Raw genomic sequence first — 20,017 nt, 5'->3', positions numbered from 1 at the left:
GAGTTCTATGCGCTGAAGGTTCACCTTGCAAATCGGGCTAAGGAACTTCAGATTGGGGATGCCCTCTTACCTATGATCATGTCGATGCAAGCTCGTGTCGACAAGTATCTTGAAGAGGCTTTGTGATGTGACACCACGGTCATGGCAAGCCTCCTCAATCCCTTCTTTCGACTAGCATTCTATGAACAGGCTTTTGGACCCCAACATCCGCACACCGTCCGTGCAGGAAATCTATTTTGAAGCAAATTCAACAAGCGAAAGGAAGAGGTCACATTAGCCACTCCTAAGGAGACACCTGCACCACCCAAGGAAAACTCACGAATTGCAACCACTAGTGTCTTCCAGCTTTTCAAAGCTCAAGAGCCCGAAGTTCAGCTAGACAAAGTTACAGCCTATATGAAAGGATCACAACCAATGGCTATCACCGATGACGCACGGGAAAGCAAGGCTATTCTGCCATGGTGGGAGGTATGTGGACATTTGATTTCATACACGTCTTTACTCAATTTGTTTATATGTTTTACAATCTTGATCTCTTCAGACGAACTGTATGGCATTTCCGGTCTTAGCAGCTCTAGCTCGAGATTACATGAGTCTTCCAAGCGGGTCGGCTACAGTCGAAAGAACATTTTCGGCTGCTGCAGATGTCTGCTCATCCAATCGTGTTTCACTCGTGCCAAAGACCATTGAGTGTTGTGTGGGTGCGAGGCTCTGGATACGTCAAGGGGTACCTTTAGCGCACAAGTACACCGAGGTGAACAAAGCGATTCAGGCTTTTGGTGGCAGAAAAGGTGGAACTTAGGATTTTTTTATTTTTTTTACAAGTGCTTTTCCATATTAACACACGTAGTAAACAATGCAATAACAATATATTTGCACTACTCCTTCATAATGAGGTTTTGAAGGTCATCACCGCCGTTGCGGGCGTTGCGGGCGTTGCGCAACACGCAACGCATCGGGTAATTTCATTGCCCGCTTCGCTGCGCCTTTTGAGCCAAAAAAACACCGCTGCGGTGCAATGCAACCCTCCGTTGCGTGAAACGCAACGCAGCGGCCCAGCGTTGTTAGAGCACCCACTATGGTTGCGTTAACTCGGTGATTTAGCGTTACCCTAACGCTAAAATACCAACATGTCCACTATGGACCTGTTTTAGACCTGCGGTCCGTACGGCTGCGTCAAGTCTTGCACTTCGTGTGCTCAGATTTACGCAAGCCTACGACTTGATGTATCGTAGGAACTAGGGAAAGCAGACGATAAATCATCCCATAGTGGATTTCACGCGGTTACCAACTTTGGTAAAACACGCATGATCAAACTTCGCGCTCAGGAACGCAAACTTTACGATAAAACACTCCCACCATAGTGGGTGCTCTTAGAATCCATGGTTTTACAAGCTTGAGTTTATCAAGGAGAAACTGCTATATTGATTGCAGCTGGATGAATGTGTTGAAGGTGGCTGTTTGAAATTTGAAAATGTTATCAGTAGGGGGAACAGGAAAGACAGAAAAAGTGTAAAAGGGAAAAGAGTGACTTGAGGGGCCAATGTCCGTGCAGTCATGGGGCCGGTCCGGGCACAAAAGAACTTAGACGCCCTTTCAAAGATTTTGAAGATTTTTGATGCCCCATCAAGGGTGAAAGGGCATCAAAAAGGTAGATTAAGGGCACATCTGTGAAGTTGTGCCCTCTTAGGGAGCCCTCAAGGAGCACCCAAGGTCCGAGTGTGCAAAATTTAGGCTCAAAATTCTTGAGTATCAATGGGCCGCATGGGTATTGAACAAAACCCGGGGGGCACCGGATATCTGCCAAGGGGGCGCTAAATAGTGGGATCCATTGCAAAAGCCTCTGAATTTTTGGCAACACAAGTGAGATCCAGTAATCTTCTTGCAGACAAAATTGACCTATCTAAAACCCTTAGTCAACATTAGAAAAAAACTTAAAGTACACCACTTGAATGAAGTATCAATATTCTTTGAAGCCACCACATGGAGAGATTTCTGTAGCCTGTTGGCTGACATACTAAGTCTGGCTTTTGATTTTTTTTAAATTAAAACAGTTCATACAAAATGTTTCACTCTGCAAATATGTGTATTGTTACTGTGGATTCTTTTTGTCTCAAACTAATTGGTTATACAGGAGTGCGTAGAAGAGTCTTTCATAGAATATAACAAACACCTCAGAGATGTGGAAAACCTTGCTTGTGACAGGGTGAGTACATATCTCATACCACTCCCTAGTTCAGAGGCCAGATCCATGCCTTATTTGATCAAAGCGCACAAGCTCAAGTTGATCCAATATCCTTCAATTTGTACCAGTGGTGACAAGGCCCTGATTCCCATACTAGTTGCAACCATCAACCATAATGAAGCACTTTCCCTACATGTGGTGCAAGCACTCCATTTGCCACCTCTCCATAAGGAGAAGATTGTAAGGATGTGTTGACAGACATAGAGACCAACCACCGTGTCCGGGTAGTGTTCACTCGTTGACAAGCGCGCACGACTTCCCTTTCTGCCTCAAAGGCATTTGGTGTGCGCTTGTCAACTAGCCAAGCCTACACAGACACGGTGAACATTGCCTAAAAGTATTGAACATTGAACATTCTATATTTCTTGTATATGGCACACAGTATGTTAATATCCCCAGACGTAGTTTGACACCCACAAAAAGCTTTCATTTTTATTGGACCATGTCACTAACATTGCAAGGATGGTGTATTTCTCCCTAGTGAAAAATGATTGAAACTAGGAATTGATATGTGCAATTGTATGCTTGATATTGGTCCAGAAAATCTGGAAAAAATCAGGTAGTTCAAATTGTGCAATGTTCTTCCTGTTGGAGGATGTTGGCTGATGTAGAAAAATCAAAGCACCCAGTTTGGTGATTTTCAAGCTTTTCATGAGATACTGCATAAAAATGCAGGACTTTCTCACTCAATCCAGCCTCCAAAAGTGACAAAAAAAATCTAAAAAAAAATTGACAAGCAAAGGACAATTCCACCTTTGTCAATCATTCTTTTTGGAAGTTTCTGGCTTGGCATGTAAGTCATCACGTGTGGGTATCAAAACTTCATGGTGTAAAGATTTATAAAATTGAACCTGCCGACATATGTACAAGACTCCAAAACCACCCAAAAACATTTTTTGCAACACAACAAAGGATGTGAAATTATCTGGACATGCTTTAGAGACAATCTGTCAAGATTTGATGCATTTGTGACCCAAAATGCATTTGCAATTTATGGGGCAAACGGAGAACAACTTTTAATGTTATACCTCACATCTATTCAACACAAAGGTACCAAAGAATCCAAATCAATCCCCACACATCACAAAGGGCATACATGATCTGTCCTGAGTTTTCTGGATTTTTTGAACTCCTGTGAGCTCTAAAAAGCCAGAAAAAGCATAAGGAATTTCTTGCTGAGTTGATACTGAGTAAGATGCTTCAAGCCACTTGAAATAAAATGTTCCAGGACAAAGAGAATCAGTGGTGCTCAAAGTAGACCTGGTTTCAAGAGAACACATTAGAACCAGTTGATTTTTGGCAGTCAATTTGTGTATCAAGTTGACGTTTTTTGACAGCTCACAGCCAAAAAGTCAGCTGGGTTGACCGGGTTTTGTGAAACCAGGTCAAATTACTATTGATTTCTCCTCAGACCTGCTTTTGAGAATTTTGGGCCCAAACTGAGCCCTCAATTTTAGAAAGATTTTTTTGTTCACCATTTTTCCATAATGCAATTGTTATTCACTGTGGGCAAATACATTGTCTTTGAAGTGTAAGCATGAGCTGATGTCTTTTCCCCTTTTGCTTGCAATGTCTAGCAAGCCTTTGTGCTAGAGACTCTCAAGGTTGTATTTGCGAAACATATTCTTGTGGTCATTATAAAAACAGGTCGGACTTTTATAACTTGTGCAGAATCTCATGCAAAAATCTGTTTTCATTCATCTATTATTCTATTTACATAAAGACAAGGGTTCATATCAGTGAAATTACATATCTGCAAATGGGGCGGCTCTACACAGCGGGCATGCCACCCGGCCCCGGGACACCATGTGAAAGAGGCACCTCTCACATATTTTGTGTGTTTGAAAACAGGGAAATTCAACGAATCTTGGGTAACTCATGAGGCAGACAGGACAGTCTGTCTCTGGATTGTATGGAATCAGAGCCTCGGCATCAGTGTTCGCGTCTTGCATGTCGCCGTTGCCGATGGTGTCCGGTTGAGGGAGCGGGCATATTGAATCACGAACATTGTATGACAAGAGCCGGACGAGTATGAAGAGCGCACGCCATTCAGCAGATCGGAACTGAGGAAGATGATGAATGAAAGATATATCCACGTTGTAAACTTGTGAAATCAATACGAGAATGTCAAGCATTTGTTCATTGTGATGAGAACATCGAGACCATAGTTCGGCAGTCGAATCCCATTGTGAACTTTCAGGCCGAGTCTGCAGTACCGCACCCAATAACTGCCCGGATAAGACACCAGCTATATACTTAGGCATGACTTCGAGAGTATCTAGACCTGCCATCGCCTCCGCAAGTCGGTTTCTGTGCGCTTCCATTCGAGATAGAAGCTGACGGTAACTAGCGTCGAGCTGTTCATTGTTTTGTGCCATTGCGTATCGTAAAATTTGAGTAGGGTTGGTCGGTTAAAGATAATTGACGTCCCAAGATTGATGTGTAAGTCTTTGTCAAGGAATAGAATTGAATCAAATGCCTGTGAAGAGTAACATGAAGCCTATTAGGTAGCTCCTTTATAGACATAAATGAGGGGATCGCTTCAGCACTTGGGAAAAGCGGACAAGCTGATCACACCTATTTGAAAAGTTTGTTTGCCTTGAAAAGCTGATATTTTACTGCAGGCGTTTTTTACATTTTCATTTCATCTAGGTGGGATTTGTTTGAATGCAACGCTTTGTTTCTTATGGAACACTTTTCCAACATAGGACGTAATGTTCAATCATTCTGTGGGTAATCAGAACGTAATTCCTTTCAGCCGAGCTTTTCAACTACTGCAGCTTTTGCCGCTCGTGCTTCATCGTTCCACTCAAGAAGCATGATACCAAAAGCTCTAGAATGATATCCGATGTCTTTGTATAAAGAAGGTCCGGCATTTAGCTTAAGCTGACTGACATTTGCTTTTGCTTACATTAATTTTGAAATTGAATGATTCCGTCAACAGTATGTCACTTTAATTGATGCCTGCCGTGGTAGGAAGGGAAACAAACCTGAACAATGTGTGAGCTTCTTCAGGCCATTCTGAGTATCATCTCATCCAAATGCTCTTATGAAGGATAAATTTCTTACAGACTTCTCCAACGGATCATCTCCTGAGGTACAGTAAACAGTTCAAAAGCAATTACTTTTGCACTTTCAAAGTAAAAATGTGACTCAGTGAAGACTTGCATTGAATATTCAAATCAATTCTCTAACTGAAGTGAATTTGATCAAACGCCTTGCTGAGGTCAAGCAATATCCTGATCATCTCAGAACAACTCCGATGTGAGAGATACGATACATAGTTACAGGATCTTAGGTATTATGTTGGTATGTACTGATCATCTTAACTGCCAACTTTCTCCTCTTCAGTTTTCAGCCTTGCAGTTATGAAAGAGGACCTCCGCAAGCTGAGGCGTTCCATTCCTTCCAACTCAGCACCCCGCTTCTTTGACCGCATACCTCGTGCTCGACGAAGTGTCCCCTCACCTTCAAGCTCAAGGATTGTTTTAAATACTGTGATATCAGTCTCTGCTATCCTGCATTTGGAATACAACACATTCAAGATTACTTTGATTCTCTTTAATTTTATATGGATAAGATATCTCAGATCCTTATATATCTTGCATTAGCTGTTAAAACTAAATGATAAGCTCGTTATGGAATTAGCAGACTGCCAGTCTCCATGACTCCACGTGCACATATATCTAGCATGATAAGAAGCGGAAATGTTAAAATTAGCTATTCTACAAGACGTCTACCAGCTTTGTCTGATGATCAGTGCGCATTGAGTCCCTCTTTGCCACTCGATTATTTACTGTGTATAATTTCAGGCAACATTCCAATCACAATCAGAAGTAGTCTTCCACAAAACCAAGAACAAGAAAATATGTCTTGGCATTACTTTCAAGCTGACACAACTTGATAATCTATGTTATGATGTGGGAATACATATGAAATTTCCTTCATCTATTGACACATTGCAATAAAGCTCCGGTGATCATTGCGAGCTAACCAAAGGAATCAACACAATGGATTTGGATTTTGTAGTGATGTAATTGCTGGTGATGTGAGAATTTGCTCAAAACTACTTCACCAACATCAAAGAGATTTATTTTTGTGAAGAAGATAAGCAGATGGAAGGGAGCAGGTAAAACGAGACCTTCAAGTGCACTTGAATGGATGCTTGAATGTGGTGATTGTGCTCTTCGATCTCCTCAACAACGCCTTGAAAACTGATCTGACTGATAACCCAGAAGATAACAAACAAATCCTGATTTATCTGGAATGACATGACTTCTATATCCTAAAAAGTGGAAAAGATATAGTTCCATAATCATGTCATTGTCATTGAAAATGACACTCCTTCAAACTCAGCTGACTATCAAATTTGGATTCTCTAGTATGCATTCTGAGTGATGACTGCAACTTCACCTCTCCTCATATTCTTGGAAGAAATTAGAAAGATAGGTAGACTTAAAGAGAGAGATATAACACATCATATGAATGATATAAATTCAGAGAAATAAACAAAAATTGTAATGATTAACAAACTCTACTACATAGACTGTGATTCCAGAGTTCATCATTGTTTGCACTAATCTTGTGATGGGCAGGCCACGCTATCAGGAATTCAGACCATGCTACATCGATGATACCTAGACAAAAGTAACAAAGAAAGTCAGGCTCATTGCGTACATATAGCTAATGAGAGGTGAGTCTATATACCGAGTATGTTCCCACGTCCAAGGTAATGTCATCCACTTCCACATTCAATCGCAATCTCCATCAGCCGGGTCAGAGCTATTCGTGTCCAATTTTATATGAAACAGCAGAACACACAATCAAGCGTGAGTAGTATGAATGCTTCGGCGGTTAAAACGAGTGGGACTGTTTTCTTTCATCTTCAGAATTTTTTGGGATTGGGAAGAAAGAAAAAGGATGCTTTATAATTTGAAACTGACATCCAATACCAATCAGGTGACCTAAAGTTACTAGCACCTCTAGGACAAAATCTGATATCAGATCTAATGAATTCGATACATTCATTATAATCAAGTTCACGTTCTTCCGTCATAGTATTTTTCCAATAAAAGTCGTATCTTCTATACCCGGTTATAGTACTTTTGATACATCTCGAAGCCGAAGATTCCGGTGGATAAATTCCTGATAATTGACGACAAACTTCCGGTAAGATATCATCTAATTCAGTTCTTTGTTGAAAAGTTCCCCAAGTTGGACCAAGTGCATGGCATAGAGCTGAGACTTGATACTCGCAAAGGATTGCAAATGAAATGAATAAGCCGATGCTGATCACTCGATTCATCATGACAAGATAATTCCAACACGATAGAAAGTCTATCTCAGATGAGACCAAGATTGGGTGACGTTGTTGTGTAGATGGTCTTAGATCTAGTGGGTGTAGGACACTCAGGCATCCCACAACTCTCTTGGGCTATATACTGATTTTATATCGAGCAAAACGACCATTTTGTTGGTCAGTTGAAAGCGAGTTTTGGGGAAATGTGATAAGGGTTGATTGGGGTCGCCTATCTATCGGCCCACTCAACTAGCAAGCTCTGAAGCTCCTCTGATCTCAACTTAGTGTAAAAGCGAAAATGCGACCATCGTGCGCTTCTTATCAAGGATGTGAAGCTCGATCAGCTGTTGTCTTTATTTCAAACCCCCTGATCGAAGGTGTTATAACCTGGCCAGTTAGCTGTACCTAAATTTATATCGCACATATTATTGCAAAGACTACTTGATTGGTGAGCTACGAAGGTATCAAGTCGGCAAGAGTTGCGAGTATGCTATCCACCTCGACATGCAGTTGGTCCTACCAGGTAGCGGCAGTTGATGCAAAGCAACGCAAGATCCAAGGCCGGTTCTCCTCGTCAAAGGGTAGGTTATTGAGCTAGATAGTCTACTGATATTAGCCACGCACAGAAGATTGAAAAGGATACTTTCAATTATTCAGAGACTACGAATTTGTACGTTTTGTACAACTGAAGTCGTCGATGAATCCTGCTAGGAACTCGCTGCACGCTCATAGAATCGTGACCATCTTCATCCCATCTCGGGTACCTTGCATGAGGGCTTGCAACATCACTTGCTTCCTCGATAGACAGTACCCAGCAAGGTCAATCTAAATCATACAATCTTACGTTCCCGAGGCACCAAGCCCATCAAGCTCAGCTTGACATTTTTGTGCCAACAGCCAGGGTTTGTATCGGACAGGTGCACATACAGTACGTAGACCATTGTTTGATAGTCCTACGGCTCGAAAGCACTCCAAGCAATGTATAGAAAGAGTGATGAACTTTGTAAGTCACTGACTGTAGGGTCATTTCGGTCTTAAACATGCCGCTCCTCATGGGTTCTACGTAAGGATCAATCTTGAGTGATAAGTCGATAGACAGCTGATATGTCTAATATCAGGATTGAAAACTGTGAATGCTTTTCAGCAATGCAGTTCGACTAGACCTAATCCTATAAGTCTACCTGAATCGCCTATCAATGAATGTTACATTACAAAAAAGGAAGGGTATACACAAGAATGTAACCCGCTATACTTTGGGTGCTTCGCAATGAGCTGGTCAATTGTTTGTTCAAATTCAAGGTTGTAAACTGCCCAAAAGTCAACTCTATTTAAGAACTGAGTCCATCTAGATATGTATCCCTTGTCGGCGGAGGTGGGATAGAAGAGGTGGGAGTAGATAAAGGAATCATAGAATGGTAATCTCCAAGAATTGATGAGAAGCTTGCAGAGGGTTTTGAAGCTATTCCTCAATGTACAATAACATGTCAGTTTATGTAACCAAGACCAATCTTGCATCATAAGATATTTGACTCACGTATAGGAGTTTCTGTAGATTGAGAAACAAGTGCCAGACCCTCAGTAATGAGTCGACGAAGTGTAGGTCCGTCAATTGGCTACGCAAATTAAGGAACATTGTCAACTCAAAGTTCAGACTTTAGAGCCGAGAAAGGAACACTGAACTGGTTGAGGCTTCAAATCAGATGTGGACGTGGCTGAAGAGAGGCTTGATTTCTCCAAGGCCCTTGAGCGTGCATCATCGTCTATCATATTCTGTGCTGAGCCGACAGGAGAAGAGACTTTACCAAGGTGGAGTAAAACATCTCCTTTTGTAAGCCGACCATTCAACCCTGTACCTTTAATCTCGGTGGCATCGCTAATCTGGCTACAGTGATGACAGGGGAGGAATATTAACGACTGTGAGTGCATGAATGGTGATATAATCTTACTTTTCGATCAGAAGGCGTGACACAGCTGGACTCAGCGGCATCTTTGCAGTGGGATGTAGATTTCCAAATTCAGCAGCGGATTTCTTGTTGTCCGATGAACTTGAAGCACATGCACCGTCGGACGTTCCGGTTGATTTGATCTTATTTTGTGAATCTTCTGTTTTAATGGATCCGGAGGAATCACCAGTCGATTTCCAAGCCTCTGGCACCTCAACTGATTTATTGACATCTTCCGCCTCTTCACCCAATACTGCAATCACTTCACCCACCTTGACCGCCGTACGGGCCGGTACAAGGTGTTGACCCATATAACCATCATCTTGAGCCTCAACATCCACCTCCGCCTTATCCGTTTCAACCGTCAACAGGATGTCACCAGCGCTAAAAGCTGTTCCTGGGTCGAGGTTCCATTTCGAAATTTGACCACTTTCCATAGTAGGAGAGAGAGCTGGCATCCGAAGTGGTGAAATTGCCCTAGGGGACGTAGAGCTATGAAATGCTGTCAAGATGAAAAAAGAAGAGCTGAGATATCAGGATGCGATGAGACAGCAGTGAACGCCACGATACAATTATCACAGAGATAGACTGACGCTTTTGAGCAACGGACCGGCGAGTAAGAATGCCGCCATAGACATTGCACGAGGCCCTTCTCAAGACAAAAGGTGTAATCATTCTCGCTAGGTAGGATGATTTGTTCCGGCAAAGCAGATCAGGGTCGTTTGAGATCGGAATCGATTTTTGAAAGGCCAGATGCGGTATACCGGGGGAGTTGGTCTATCGGTATATCTTCAAGTTATAGCGTTCGGCTGAGGCGAGTTGGCAGAAGGTGGAAGTCCAACAGCAACCAAAAAAATGGGGGTTCGATCTGCTTTCCGAATAAAACCCGTGGTCTGTTCACTGCCTGTCACACTGTGTCAGGTACAGGCGCACGCCTTTCACATGCTTTTCTATAGATGCCCAGCCTGCGAAACATGAACCCAGGAGTGCCGATGTTGTGTGTGATGTCACAGATGCGTGAAAATCTGGAATTCTTTCTTTGCCCCAACGAGATGCAAGAAAGTCATAGAGACAGAGAATTCGAAGCTGCAAGGAATGAATACTCAAATCAAACACTTGATGTGGTCCACTAGTCCTCTCTTATCTTTCTTTCAAAGATGGCTAGTTCAAGTGGCTCTTTGTTCTCAGATGGGGGTTTTCTTACCCCATCGCAGAACTTCAAGGGAGGAGCCTCTTAGAAAGACGTGGGCAGGAGCCAGACTCTTCCATATAAGGGGGGGAAATCCAGGTCTGTAGGGAGGGAGTGATGGATAAAAATTTAATCTATCTTTGATTTAAATCTGTTAATTAATCCTTGGATCAGACTCTAAAGAATGATCAGACAGGAAGATAGATCGGTGATTTGTACTTTGATAGGTTTAGCAAAAGTTGTGAAAGTGGGTAATGAAAAATAGACAAGGCAAAGGAAAAGAATTTGGACAAGCACTTAGGCCTTGGCTGCTTTTATAACTTCTCCTATTTCCAATCCACAGAACTCTGGTTCAGGAGTGAGGTAAGTCATTCAGCTAATTGATTAATTGGTGCTCAAAAGGGAATCACTAATTGTTCTTGGTGAAATTGATCAACACTTCGCTTTTGAACCTATCTCCCAGCTACTTGAGGCACACCTTTGTGGACTAGCTCCACATTTTGTGCCTCATTTAAAGTCCTATGTTTTGTGATGGCATGATTGATGGGAGTGATGAAAGATCTAATACCATACCCCTACTGTTGAGACAATTCAGCCTACTAGCTCTATTCCTAATGAGCGGAAATGTTTAGATGTGCCACAAGATTACAAGAGTGTGATTGTGAATGAAGGTGATGAAGCCAGTTTGTCAAGGCAAAATGTTAAAGTTGATCATTGTTGCAGAATACAGAGAGACAATTGGAATAAAAGTCTTTTAAGAAAGGAAAAAACCATACACTCACACTTGCATACACTTGCAATTACACTGTACATACTTTGGATAGTCTCATGGAAGAACATGGACAAACCCCATTTCAGGAGATATCCACTGCACAACACAAAAATATGATACCTGCCTGAACTTCTACATACCTTGAATTTGCATTTACCTCTACACCACGGGAGGGTCTTGTTGGCCTGAAGACTGTCTACTTCCCTGAACTGATGGGTGGCCTTCTGCTCACCCACTGAGCTTTTGCCTGCCAGGATAGCAGACAGCTGAGTGGGCACCTTGTGGGCACTTTCAAATTGCCTTCAACAGTTTGAGAAAACACACAGCTGAATTGAATAGTACACTTGGTCAACACTCCATGTCAAAATTCATCTGGAATAAAAATTACTCTACCTTTATTGGAATGATCCATCACTCAGGTCTATCAGTCTGGACAATGTGAGTTTCTTGTGAATGCCAAAACAGGCAAATGAAATTTGGCAGGGTTGAGAAGGGCACAGTGATATGGCTCAATGAAGTACAAGTATATATTTAATGATGTTGTAAACATGGATAAGAGAGGGGATTTAAGGAGGAAACATTGAGATTTGATTTTGCTTCTGTAAACTTATGCAGCTATTCATATTCTTTTGTTTCAGTATGTTTATGTTATTTTGTAATACTGGAGAGCATTTAGGCATGCCTGCCACAGCCCCACAGCTCCACAACTTACCTGCAAACACCCAATTTGCTCAAGACTTTGCAGTTGAGTCAAAACTTGATTTGCTCAGTTCTGGCTCACTTTCCTCCACAAACTTTGAGAAACAATACAGCAAGTTTTTGTTGTAAGAAAACTTTGAAACCATTGTGCACAACCACTTGATATGAAATTGCAGACCACACATGCCACAACAGTTGCAAAACATACGTTTACAACAAAATTTGCCATTTTCACGAGGCACCTCCCAAAGAGAGATCATATTACAAACAATCTTTTTAACCAACTAGTGCATCAAACTTGGACAGCACTGCATCCCTGCCTCAAGATCTGTAAAAAGGAACCTCCACAAAATTCTCCTGTTCTGGCTACTGCCTGCACTTGGACACCCTTGGAAGCTTTGGTACACAGTAGTTTTGCAGCCATGTCAACCTCTTCTTGTCACAAATAAGCTTGATAGAACACTAATTATCTGAATTCACCCTGTTAGAAGTTAATTACACAATGAAGACTTATGTTTCCCTTGTCAATTATTTCCAATTATATTAATGACATTGATGTTTACTGGCATATGATTTCTGATTCACATTGCAAGGTGTGTACAGATTTATTGTCAACCTGGAGAGTAAACATACTTACTCCTCAGATAGACAAGATATTTAAAAGACAATCACTATATACTTTCTTGAAACTTGCACATAAGTTACAAGAAAGATCCTCACATCTCACACTCAAGTTTCAAGAGTGGATAAAAAAACATCAAAACTTAGTCAAACCCTTGTTGAACAAGGTATTGACGAAGAGGATTTAGTGATCATTAAAATTCATATATTCAAAACTTAACTAACCAAGAAGGGTCTAATAAAAACCCCTACCAAGTTAATCAACCAGGCAGCAAAAATTGTTGTCACATTCTAAAAATTTAGTATACTGGGACAGAGTGACAAAAGTAATTGTCAAACTGACCTTGAATTTTTGGAATTGATACCACTTGGCAGCAGCTTGGACTCAATACTTGGCAATGTCTTCTTAAAGACATTTTTCATCCAAGCATTCATGGGCCTGTTCATTGTCAACTTCATTTGCAAGTGCTGCAAAAGCTGGACACAGCCTGTCAGCCATGAGTAGTATTTTGGTAATACTCCCATTGGCAGTCATAAGTATCATCCAAAAAGACTCGGGCATAACAAAGATAGCCTATGTAAATGTTGATGGTTATGATATCAATACATATGTACATCAGCTTGAAAGAATCCATGATGACATACTTGAACTTCAGGAGACCCTGATCCAAAGAAGGTTTCCTTGAGTCCTTGATCCTAGTTACATTCCAAGAATGTGACTAAGGGATCAGAAACAAGTAGCATTGCATTGGTTACAAAAGGACCCTTATGAACGCATGCAACAATCCCTCGTGTGTTAGATCACAAAGAGGTATGCACAATGATATATAAGTAGTGGTTCTTACACATCTCAAGAAAGAGGATCATCTTATCACCAACCCGCATTTTAAAACATTAGACCGTAAAACTCTATAACCTTTTTACAACCAACCCCAGCCAAACACTTTTAAATTAGAAATGCATCTTTGATACCTTTCTTCTTTTCATGTATACCGTGGTTTCTTGTAAAATCCGTTATTGTTTTATCGCTCTGATTATATAAAGTCTCACTGTTTAATGATCACATTTGAACCTATAACCTTCCATTGAACATCTTCACAGATCTTATTTTGATAAAGTTACACTTATCAATTCAAGTAGAAGTAGATCTACCCTGAGACAGGTGTACTAACGTACCCGTCTGAAGAAGACCAAAAATTATATCACCAAATATAATTGTGAGTACTAGGTTCTTAATCTATTCGCACTCCTTGTGCAAATAATACTGACCTTCACCTTCTAGGCTTGAATTTACTTCAGTAAGATACTGTAACAAAGCCTCAATAACTATTGCAAGCACACATTTATTCAGCTATGATTCTCATAAAGCCACCTGTTTTAGGTCTCAGGCTGACACAGCCTGTCAAACTCCATCTTTCACCCCAGCCAAGGTCAAATGACTTGGCTTAATTGAGATCAAGTCCACAGATGAGTGTGAGGGGAATGGTGGGGGGAAGGTGGATCAGAAAGTTTTATGTGGCTGGGAGTAAGTCAAAATGGTGGTTGATGTTGTCCAATTGTGGTGATGGAGATTGTGATCTAGCATTTTTAATTGCTGGTGGTAAGTATTATATTCCACCCCTTGAGCAGGCAATTCCTGTACTGTGTCTAGATGGGACTTGGATGCCACATGACTCATGAGATTACAACATTCTCATGCTGTGTCCACCTTTACACACACTGCATTGGTATCTAGTTGGCACATGATGTTGGGGGTGTGAGGATATGCCTGCTGAACAATTGTGTCAGTAAAATTCACAGGGTTTTATGAGTGGGTGGTTTATGAAGCTGGTGACTTACATGAAGGAAGTTGTGTTGGTGGGGTCCTTCAAGTGTTTTTTGCAGATTGGTGACTTGTGCAAAAAATAAGTTTGGGAATTGAGGGACTGGCCCTGGGGAATATCTCCTGGTTTGACCCAGGGCAGTCAATGGTGGTCTGCCTGTGGTCAAAAATGATCTGATGGTCCAGCTAGACTGTCAAGCTGGGTGCGCCAAAGTCTTCCTGAATGATACCGGGCCACAGGCCACCAAGTTTCAGTGTTGGTGGAGGTCCTCAACCCTTATATGGACACCAGTGTATATGGACCTAGCCATTCTCAGATCTGTGTCTGGCAATTCTCAGACACAGAACCCACCTGTGATGTAATTTGTTTTTCACAAGTCACATTACAAGCTGATATTTCATTTTTTTTCAAGGTCTCAAAACAAACAGCATAGTCATCTCTGTACCCCATGCCCTAAGCCTTGGTGCACTTTAGTATATGAGATGGGATCTCTTTTTTCATGCACCCTTCATTATTTTACTCACTCTTTGGACTGGCTAGTCGTCCCTGAACCTGGTAGTGTACCATACTATGGCAACAATGAGCATAAGCTTTGAATGCCAAGGACATCATGAAAGAGTATGGGTTAAAATTTGCTTTGAATTGATGTACTTTCAAAAAAGGAATTGCTTGAGTTTTGGGACATTGACCAGAGAGAAAGCACATGGAATAAGAAAAGAGTGAAGAAGAGATTGGATATATATGAACATTCAACTAATAAGATCCTTGACATCAATTCAGCCAAGTTGATTCTTCAAGATATTCCCTTATTTCACTCTACACATGATAGACATTATGTCTTTTTTTATCGAGTAAGGTAGGATACTTAACAAGTGGTATGATTTTAAGCAGCAGTAGTATCGCCAGAAGGTGCAGTTGGGCAATCCTTGCTGATATGTCCAGCTTCACCGCACTGAGAGGGGAGGTGAGGTTTTGCTTCGATTAGCTCAAGAATTGATGTCTCACAGCCAAGGCTGGACAGAGATACGGGATATACTTACGTTGTAACAGGTCTTTGATTGGGGTTGGGAGCAATCTCGACTGACGTGACCGACTTCACCGCAATTGAAGCATTTTTGTGCTTGAACGCAGTCTCGAGATAGATGGCCCACTCCACCACATGTCTAATTCAAGTATAGCAAGGTCATGTCAGTCCAACAACAAAACGTTATCATAAGATCGGAGAGGATTTAGGTCAAGAGTAGAGTCAGAACAATAAGACTAACGTAGCAGGATTTGGTGGAACCGCCTCCACCACCGTAACCGTTGTTGAAACTGTTGTAGCCACCACCACCGCGTCCTGATTGATAATTGCCTCCGTAGCTCCCACCTGAATTTTCGCCAGCTTGAGTGCAAGTGCGAGAGATGTGGCCAACCTTACCACTACACACGAGAAATCAAAGGCAATCAGTTGAATCACGAGGTCCAAGTGCGGTTCAACCGCTTTTATGAAGTCAAGCAGACCATTTATAGCATTGAGGACCACCACCGTTTCCGCCACCGCGGCCACCACCACCACCGGAGTTACCATGATACTGTTGAGGACAATCACGGCTCTAGAAACCAAATTGTATGCGTCAATGAAGGGAAGGTCAATGAGTGTCTAACACAATCAAGATTTACGCACAATATGGCCGCTCTCGCCACAATTGTAACAATTCTTAGGAACGGGGGCGCTAGAACAATCTTTAGAGATGTGACCATCGGCTCCACACTACACGGCGCAGGATCATATCAGTTGGACCCAGGGGATTACCAACAATCAATGCAATCCATCACATACGTTGTAGCAGCTGGGAGTTCCGGCTTTGGGACAGGCGGCAGCCATGTGACCCACTGTTAAATTAAGATCAGCGTATCGGATGATCGAAGTAGAGATTGGAAACATTTGCATTCACAAGATCATGATTGTGACGTGGAATGATAGACGGACAGGGGGAAAAACACAAAAAAGGGTGAAATGTTCAAGGAGTAGTAAACAACGACACACCACCACAACCCCCATCATAGCACCACGACCACCAACACCACAAGCATCCACGGATCCATCATTCCAAACCAACCCCCAAACGATTCCCCACGACAAGGTACGAGAACAAAGATCAATTCAACCACCGACACGTAACAAGGAATGCATAAAGGGAGCATTGTGGAAGATGAGCATGAGTGTTTTTGAAAGAGACATGATAAATGCCGTCACAGAACATTGCAATTCATGCCCAGAACATCGACGCCCGAAAAATTAACCGATCAAAGACACAACACCACACGCGATCAAAATGTGTTCGCCAGCGGTTTATTTTTTGAATTTTGATTTATTGCGGTAAGCAGATATCGACCATTGATGCGAATTGTTTGCAAGTAAAAAGATGTAAGTTAGGCCGATCGACAAAAGAAGTCAGTGAAGTAGATAGTGTAAAAAACAAAATTATAAAGTGCAGAGATTAGTATGACATTCACTAAAACTGGTTTAAACGTATGAAAAAGAAATGTAACGTGCCCTCCCCGCAATTGTAACATCCTCGATTGGCCATACTGTGACTGGCGACGAGAGAAGATTAGTGATGGTTATTTGGGAGCGTCTTTCAAGTAGCTGTTGATCGATCGACAAAGCTTAAGATGGTCAACGATGCCTACCTTATCCTAATTAGGCTTAGATTGGAGTAGAACAGATAACAAACTATCCGTCAGCTTCATTGACTATATTGGAAATGAGGATGAAAACAATAGAGTTAACAGGAAAATAAAGAATTTACCTTTATGAAGTGAATCGTAAATGAGTTGAGAATGAGAGTTGCTGGGTTGCAGGAAGTTTTTTTGAAATTCGGAAATCGAAATTCAAAAAAAAACTTTAAAGTGGGTCCGGATCGTTTCAATTCGGGTCGATACATTCAAAAATTGTCTGTACACATATATGCTCAAACCGAGAGAAGGGGCAATCAGAGAAACATGTCTCGAGGAGATGTGACCACGAATCAAGTTGATGACGATAACTATTGACCTCTCATGGATCCTGCTGCGTGCATCAGAATAACGTGAAGGGCATACATTATGATCGGGTTCTCCTTTTTGCGGCACCAGCAAGTGCAAAACATGTCGTTCATTAATCATGGAAATTGACACAAAGATGATGTCACCTTCAGATCATGATGCGGCATTGCTGAATGTTCTAAGGATAAACCTGGAAAAACATGTTCGCCTCCATGAAAAGCATAATTACGAACAAAATATGCTACAAAGTATGGCATCATACAGAAGACTCGGCAACCTAGACTCAAGCTATACCCAGGTTTCGATGCCTGGGTTCCTTTGAGATGGCCATACATCCTGCCAAGATATTTGCCAAAGAGTCATTGGGTTTAGGCCTCAAGCAACAGAGCATCTAAGGAGCTGATCCAAGGCATTGACAAGGGCCAAGGATTGGCTTACATGTGGCACTCAAAGCGAGCAACTAAGGTAAAATCCTTGGTTGATAGCTGAAAACTAGCCCTATGTTGATCTACCAGAAACAAGATGTTTGTAAGAAAACAAGAAAAACAACGAGAAGACCAACATTGAAGTGATGAAAGCTACTCATAACTAGCTCAATTCACAATAAACACCATACTTAAAAGAAAACAAAGAGGAAAATATAGAAACCAAACAAAGAGGTGAAGTCTACAGAGAGAGACCTGTTATGTTGGATTGCGATGAAAACCTGATGAAAACCCCTACATCTTGCTCATTAGGAAAAGAAAGTGATGAAAGTGCCTATGTTTTCCAGAGAAAAACAGATATTGTTGAACATCAATCAAGCATCAAACCAAGAAGGTTTTGATATCATAGCGTCTTCACCCCAGAATGAGCCTTTGTAGTTGTATTATAATCACTGAATCAAGATTGCAGTACAAATCAAGATTCCAGTTACAATCTTTAGATACGAGATCATATCCTGAACGGCTGCATTAGATTTTGCCTTTGGGCGTGAGCATTCAGGAAACAAGTGTTTGAATGTACAAGCTTCTGCTATTGAGTCAGAACTCATAGGTGATCCGGTCATAGGAGGGTCTAGAATAATTCAGGAATACTTCAATTTTCAATCACAGAAACAAATCACAAAAAATACTTACTGGAACAACGTAAAACCTTTGGTGTGTTTGCCTCCTTTGTTAAGATAATATCGGTACACTGATACTCGCGCCCGTGGTGAGTAGATATGGCCACTTGTAATGTTGCCAATGTGCCATTCTTTGGTGAAAGTTTGGGTAGTGAAGAGACATCAACATTGAAGCAATAATGTCCCTCACCATGGGTAGGAACTGATTTTTTGAAATCTATCAGCTAGGGCTTGTTTTGTAGTGTGAGATGGGTAGATTTTTTTAAGAAGTGATGATTTTCTTACCCAATGGTAAGAGATAATTCATTTGACCGTTTGTTTCAAAATCTTTGAGACTTTTAGGATCAGGTGATAAACTCAAGGAGATTGCCACTTTTGCGGGATTATGATCTACATCAACAATGACTGAGGCTGCTCCAGAGAGAGGAAACTGAGTACGGTGTGAGGAGGCTGCGAGACTGATTGGCGAACAGAGTGAATTGTTTTAAGAGATATAAATCTCAGTGAAAGTTTGGACAAGACGTTTTTGTAAAACAGTCCTTAGCAATAAATTGGACTCACTATCCTCCACAGAAGTCATTCTTGTGTCCAGATTTATTATTCCTTGGTGGTGGATATAACAATGTAAGCTCACTACACTTTGATATCTGAAGCAGTAGAGTAATTAACAAGCCCGAGTAAATGAACACTCTTCCTGAAATCTGGTTAGGAGAAGACTTATGAGCTATCATGATGAAGCAGAGATAAAAAGTTATGGAATCAAAGATAGATCAGAAACTATCTCTCCTACTCATGAAGATTCGACTTATATAGCACGACAGCATACGCTGTAGAAGATCACCGCAGACGCCATATCTCAAGACAAAAGACAAAGAACATAGTCTCGACTGCACAGTCCACTGATATAAACTGCGATGACATTGCCATAGTATATAAGCTACGGGGTGCCTTCATCGAGGTCTTCGACGCGACACGGGACAATGATCAAATTACAGTCACCATAGGACACAATACCATAGCCAAAACTTCTGCAGATACATACCAGAGTGTACGCACTTCAACTCGCAATTCTTCTGGTGATGTTTTGAGTTCTGCGCCAAAGGAGCCATTTGTCAACCCTACGGGGTGGTAGCGGAAACAACAAAATAACAAAAAATCACGCAACACTAACAAAATATAAAAATATAAAAAATGTACAATAGGATGCTTGATGATAAACAGAAAAATAAAGATTGAAAGATAATGAAAACCCAATTTAAAAAGGATAAAATATAAAATTTGAGAAGAGCAT

At 41.4% G+C, this 20,017-nt stretch overlaps 5 protein-coding genes across 5 annotated transcripts; all 5 read right to left on the bottom strand.

Moving 5' to 3' along the window:
* Positions 1 to 3,990: 3,990 nt before the first annotated feature.
* MELLADRAFT_110164 (uncharacterized protein) lies at positions 3,991 to 4,623 on the bottom strand (the record flags this gene model as incomplete). Its single annotated transcript, XM_007414242.1, has 1 exon — positions 3,991 to 4,623. The coding sequence occupies one exon, from the start codon at positions 4,621 to 4,623 to the stop codon at positions 3,991 to 3,993; it is 633 nt and encodes a 210-aa protein (XP_007414304.1).
* Positions 4,624 to 6,996: 2,373 nt separating this feature from the next.
* MELLADRAFT_123336 (uncharacterized protein) lies at positions 6,997 to 7,550 on the bottom strand (the record flags this gene model as incomplete). The annotated part of the gene is made up of 2 exons (XM_007414241.1): positions 6,997 to 7,027; positions 7,189 to 7,550. 2 exons carry the CDS (start codon positions 7,548 to 7,550, stop codon positions 6,997 to 6,999), a joined length of 393 nt encoding a protein of 130 aa, XP_007414303.1.
* A 1,114-nt stretch (positions 7,551 to 8,664) lies between these two features.
* MELLADRAFT_117566 (uncharacterized protein) lies at positions 8,665 to 10,306 on the bottom strand (the record flags this gene model as incomplete). The annotated part of the gene is made up of 5 exons (XM_007414240.1): positions 8,665 to 9,003; positions 9,079 to 9,157; positions 9,225 to 9,426; positions 9,491 to 9,989; positions 10,081 to 10,306. 5 exons carry the CDS (start codon positions 10,160 to 10,162, stop codon positions 8,873 to 8,875), a joined length of 993 nt encoding a protein of 330 aa, XP_007414302.1.
* Positions 10,307 to 15,474: 5,168 nt separating this feature from the next.
* Positions 15,475 to 16,518, bottom strand: MELLADRAFT_110161 (uncharacterized protein; the record flags this gene model as incomplete). The annotated part of the gene is made up of 6 exons (XM_007414239.1): positions 15,475 to 15,604; positions 15,632 to 15,754; positions 15,857 to 16,013; positions 16,095 to 16,233; positions 16,258 to 16,344; positions 16,414 to 16,518. 6 exons carry the CDS (start codon positions 16,516 to 16,518, stop codon positions 15,475 to 15,477), a joined length of 741 nt encoding a protein of 246 aa, XP_007414301.1.
* A 1,977-nt stretch (positions 16,519 to 18,495) lies between these two features.
* MELLADRAFT_110160 (uncharacterized protein) lies at positions 18,496 to 19,457 on the bottom strand (the record flags this gene model as incomplete). Its single annotated transcript, XM_007414238.1, has 4 exons — positions 18,496 to 18,677; positions 18,740 to 18,928; positions 19,012 to 19,184; positions 19,288 to 19,457. The coding sequence occupies 4 exons, from the start codon at positions 19,455 to 19,457 to the stop codon at positions 18,496 to 18,498; spliced, it is 714 nt and encodes a 237-aa protein (XP_007414300.1).
* Between the last annotated feature and the right edge of the window lie 560 nt (positions 19,458 to 20,017).

This window comes from Melampsora larici-populina (genome assembly GCF_000204055.1).
Source record: "Melampsora larici-populina 98AG31 unplaced genomic scaffold MELLAscaffold_42, whole genome shotgun sequence".
In the NCBI taxonomy this organism is placed as follows: Eukaryota; Fungi; Basidiomycota; class Pucciniomycetes; order Pucciniales; family Melampsoraceae; genus Melampsora; species Melampsora laricis-populina.
This window is presented reverse-complemented; position numbering and strand designations above follow the sequence as displayed.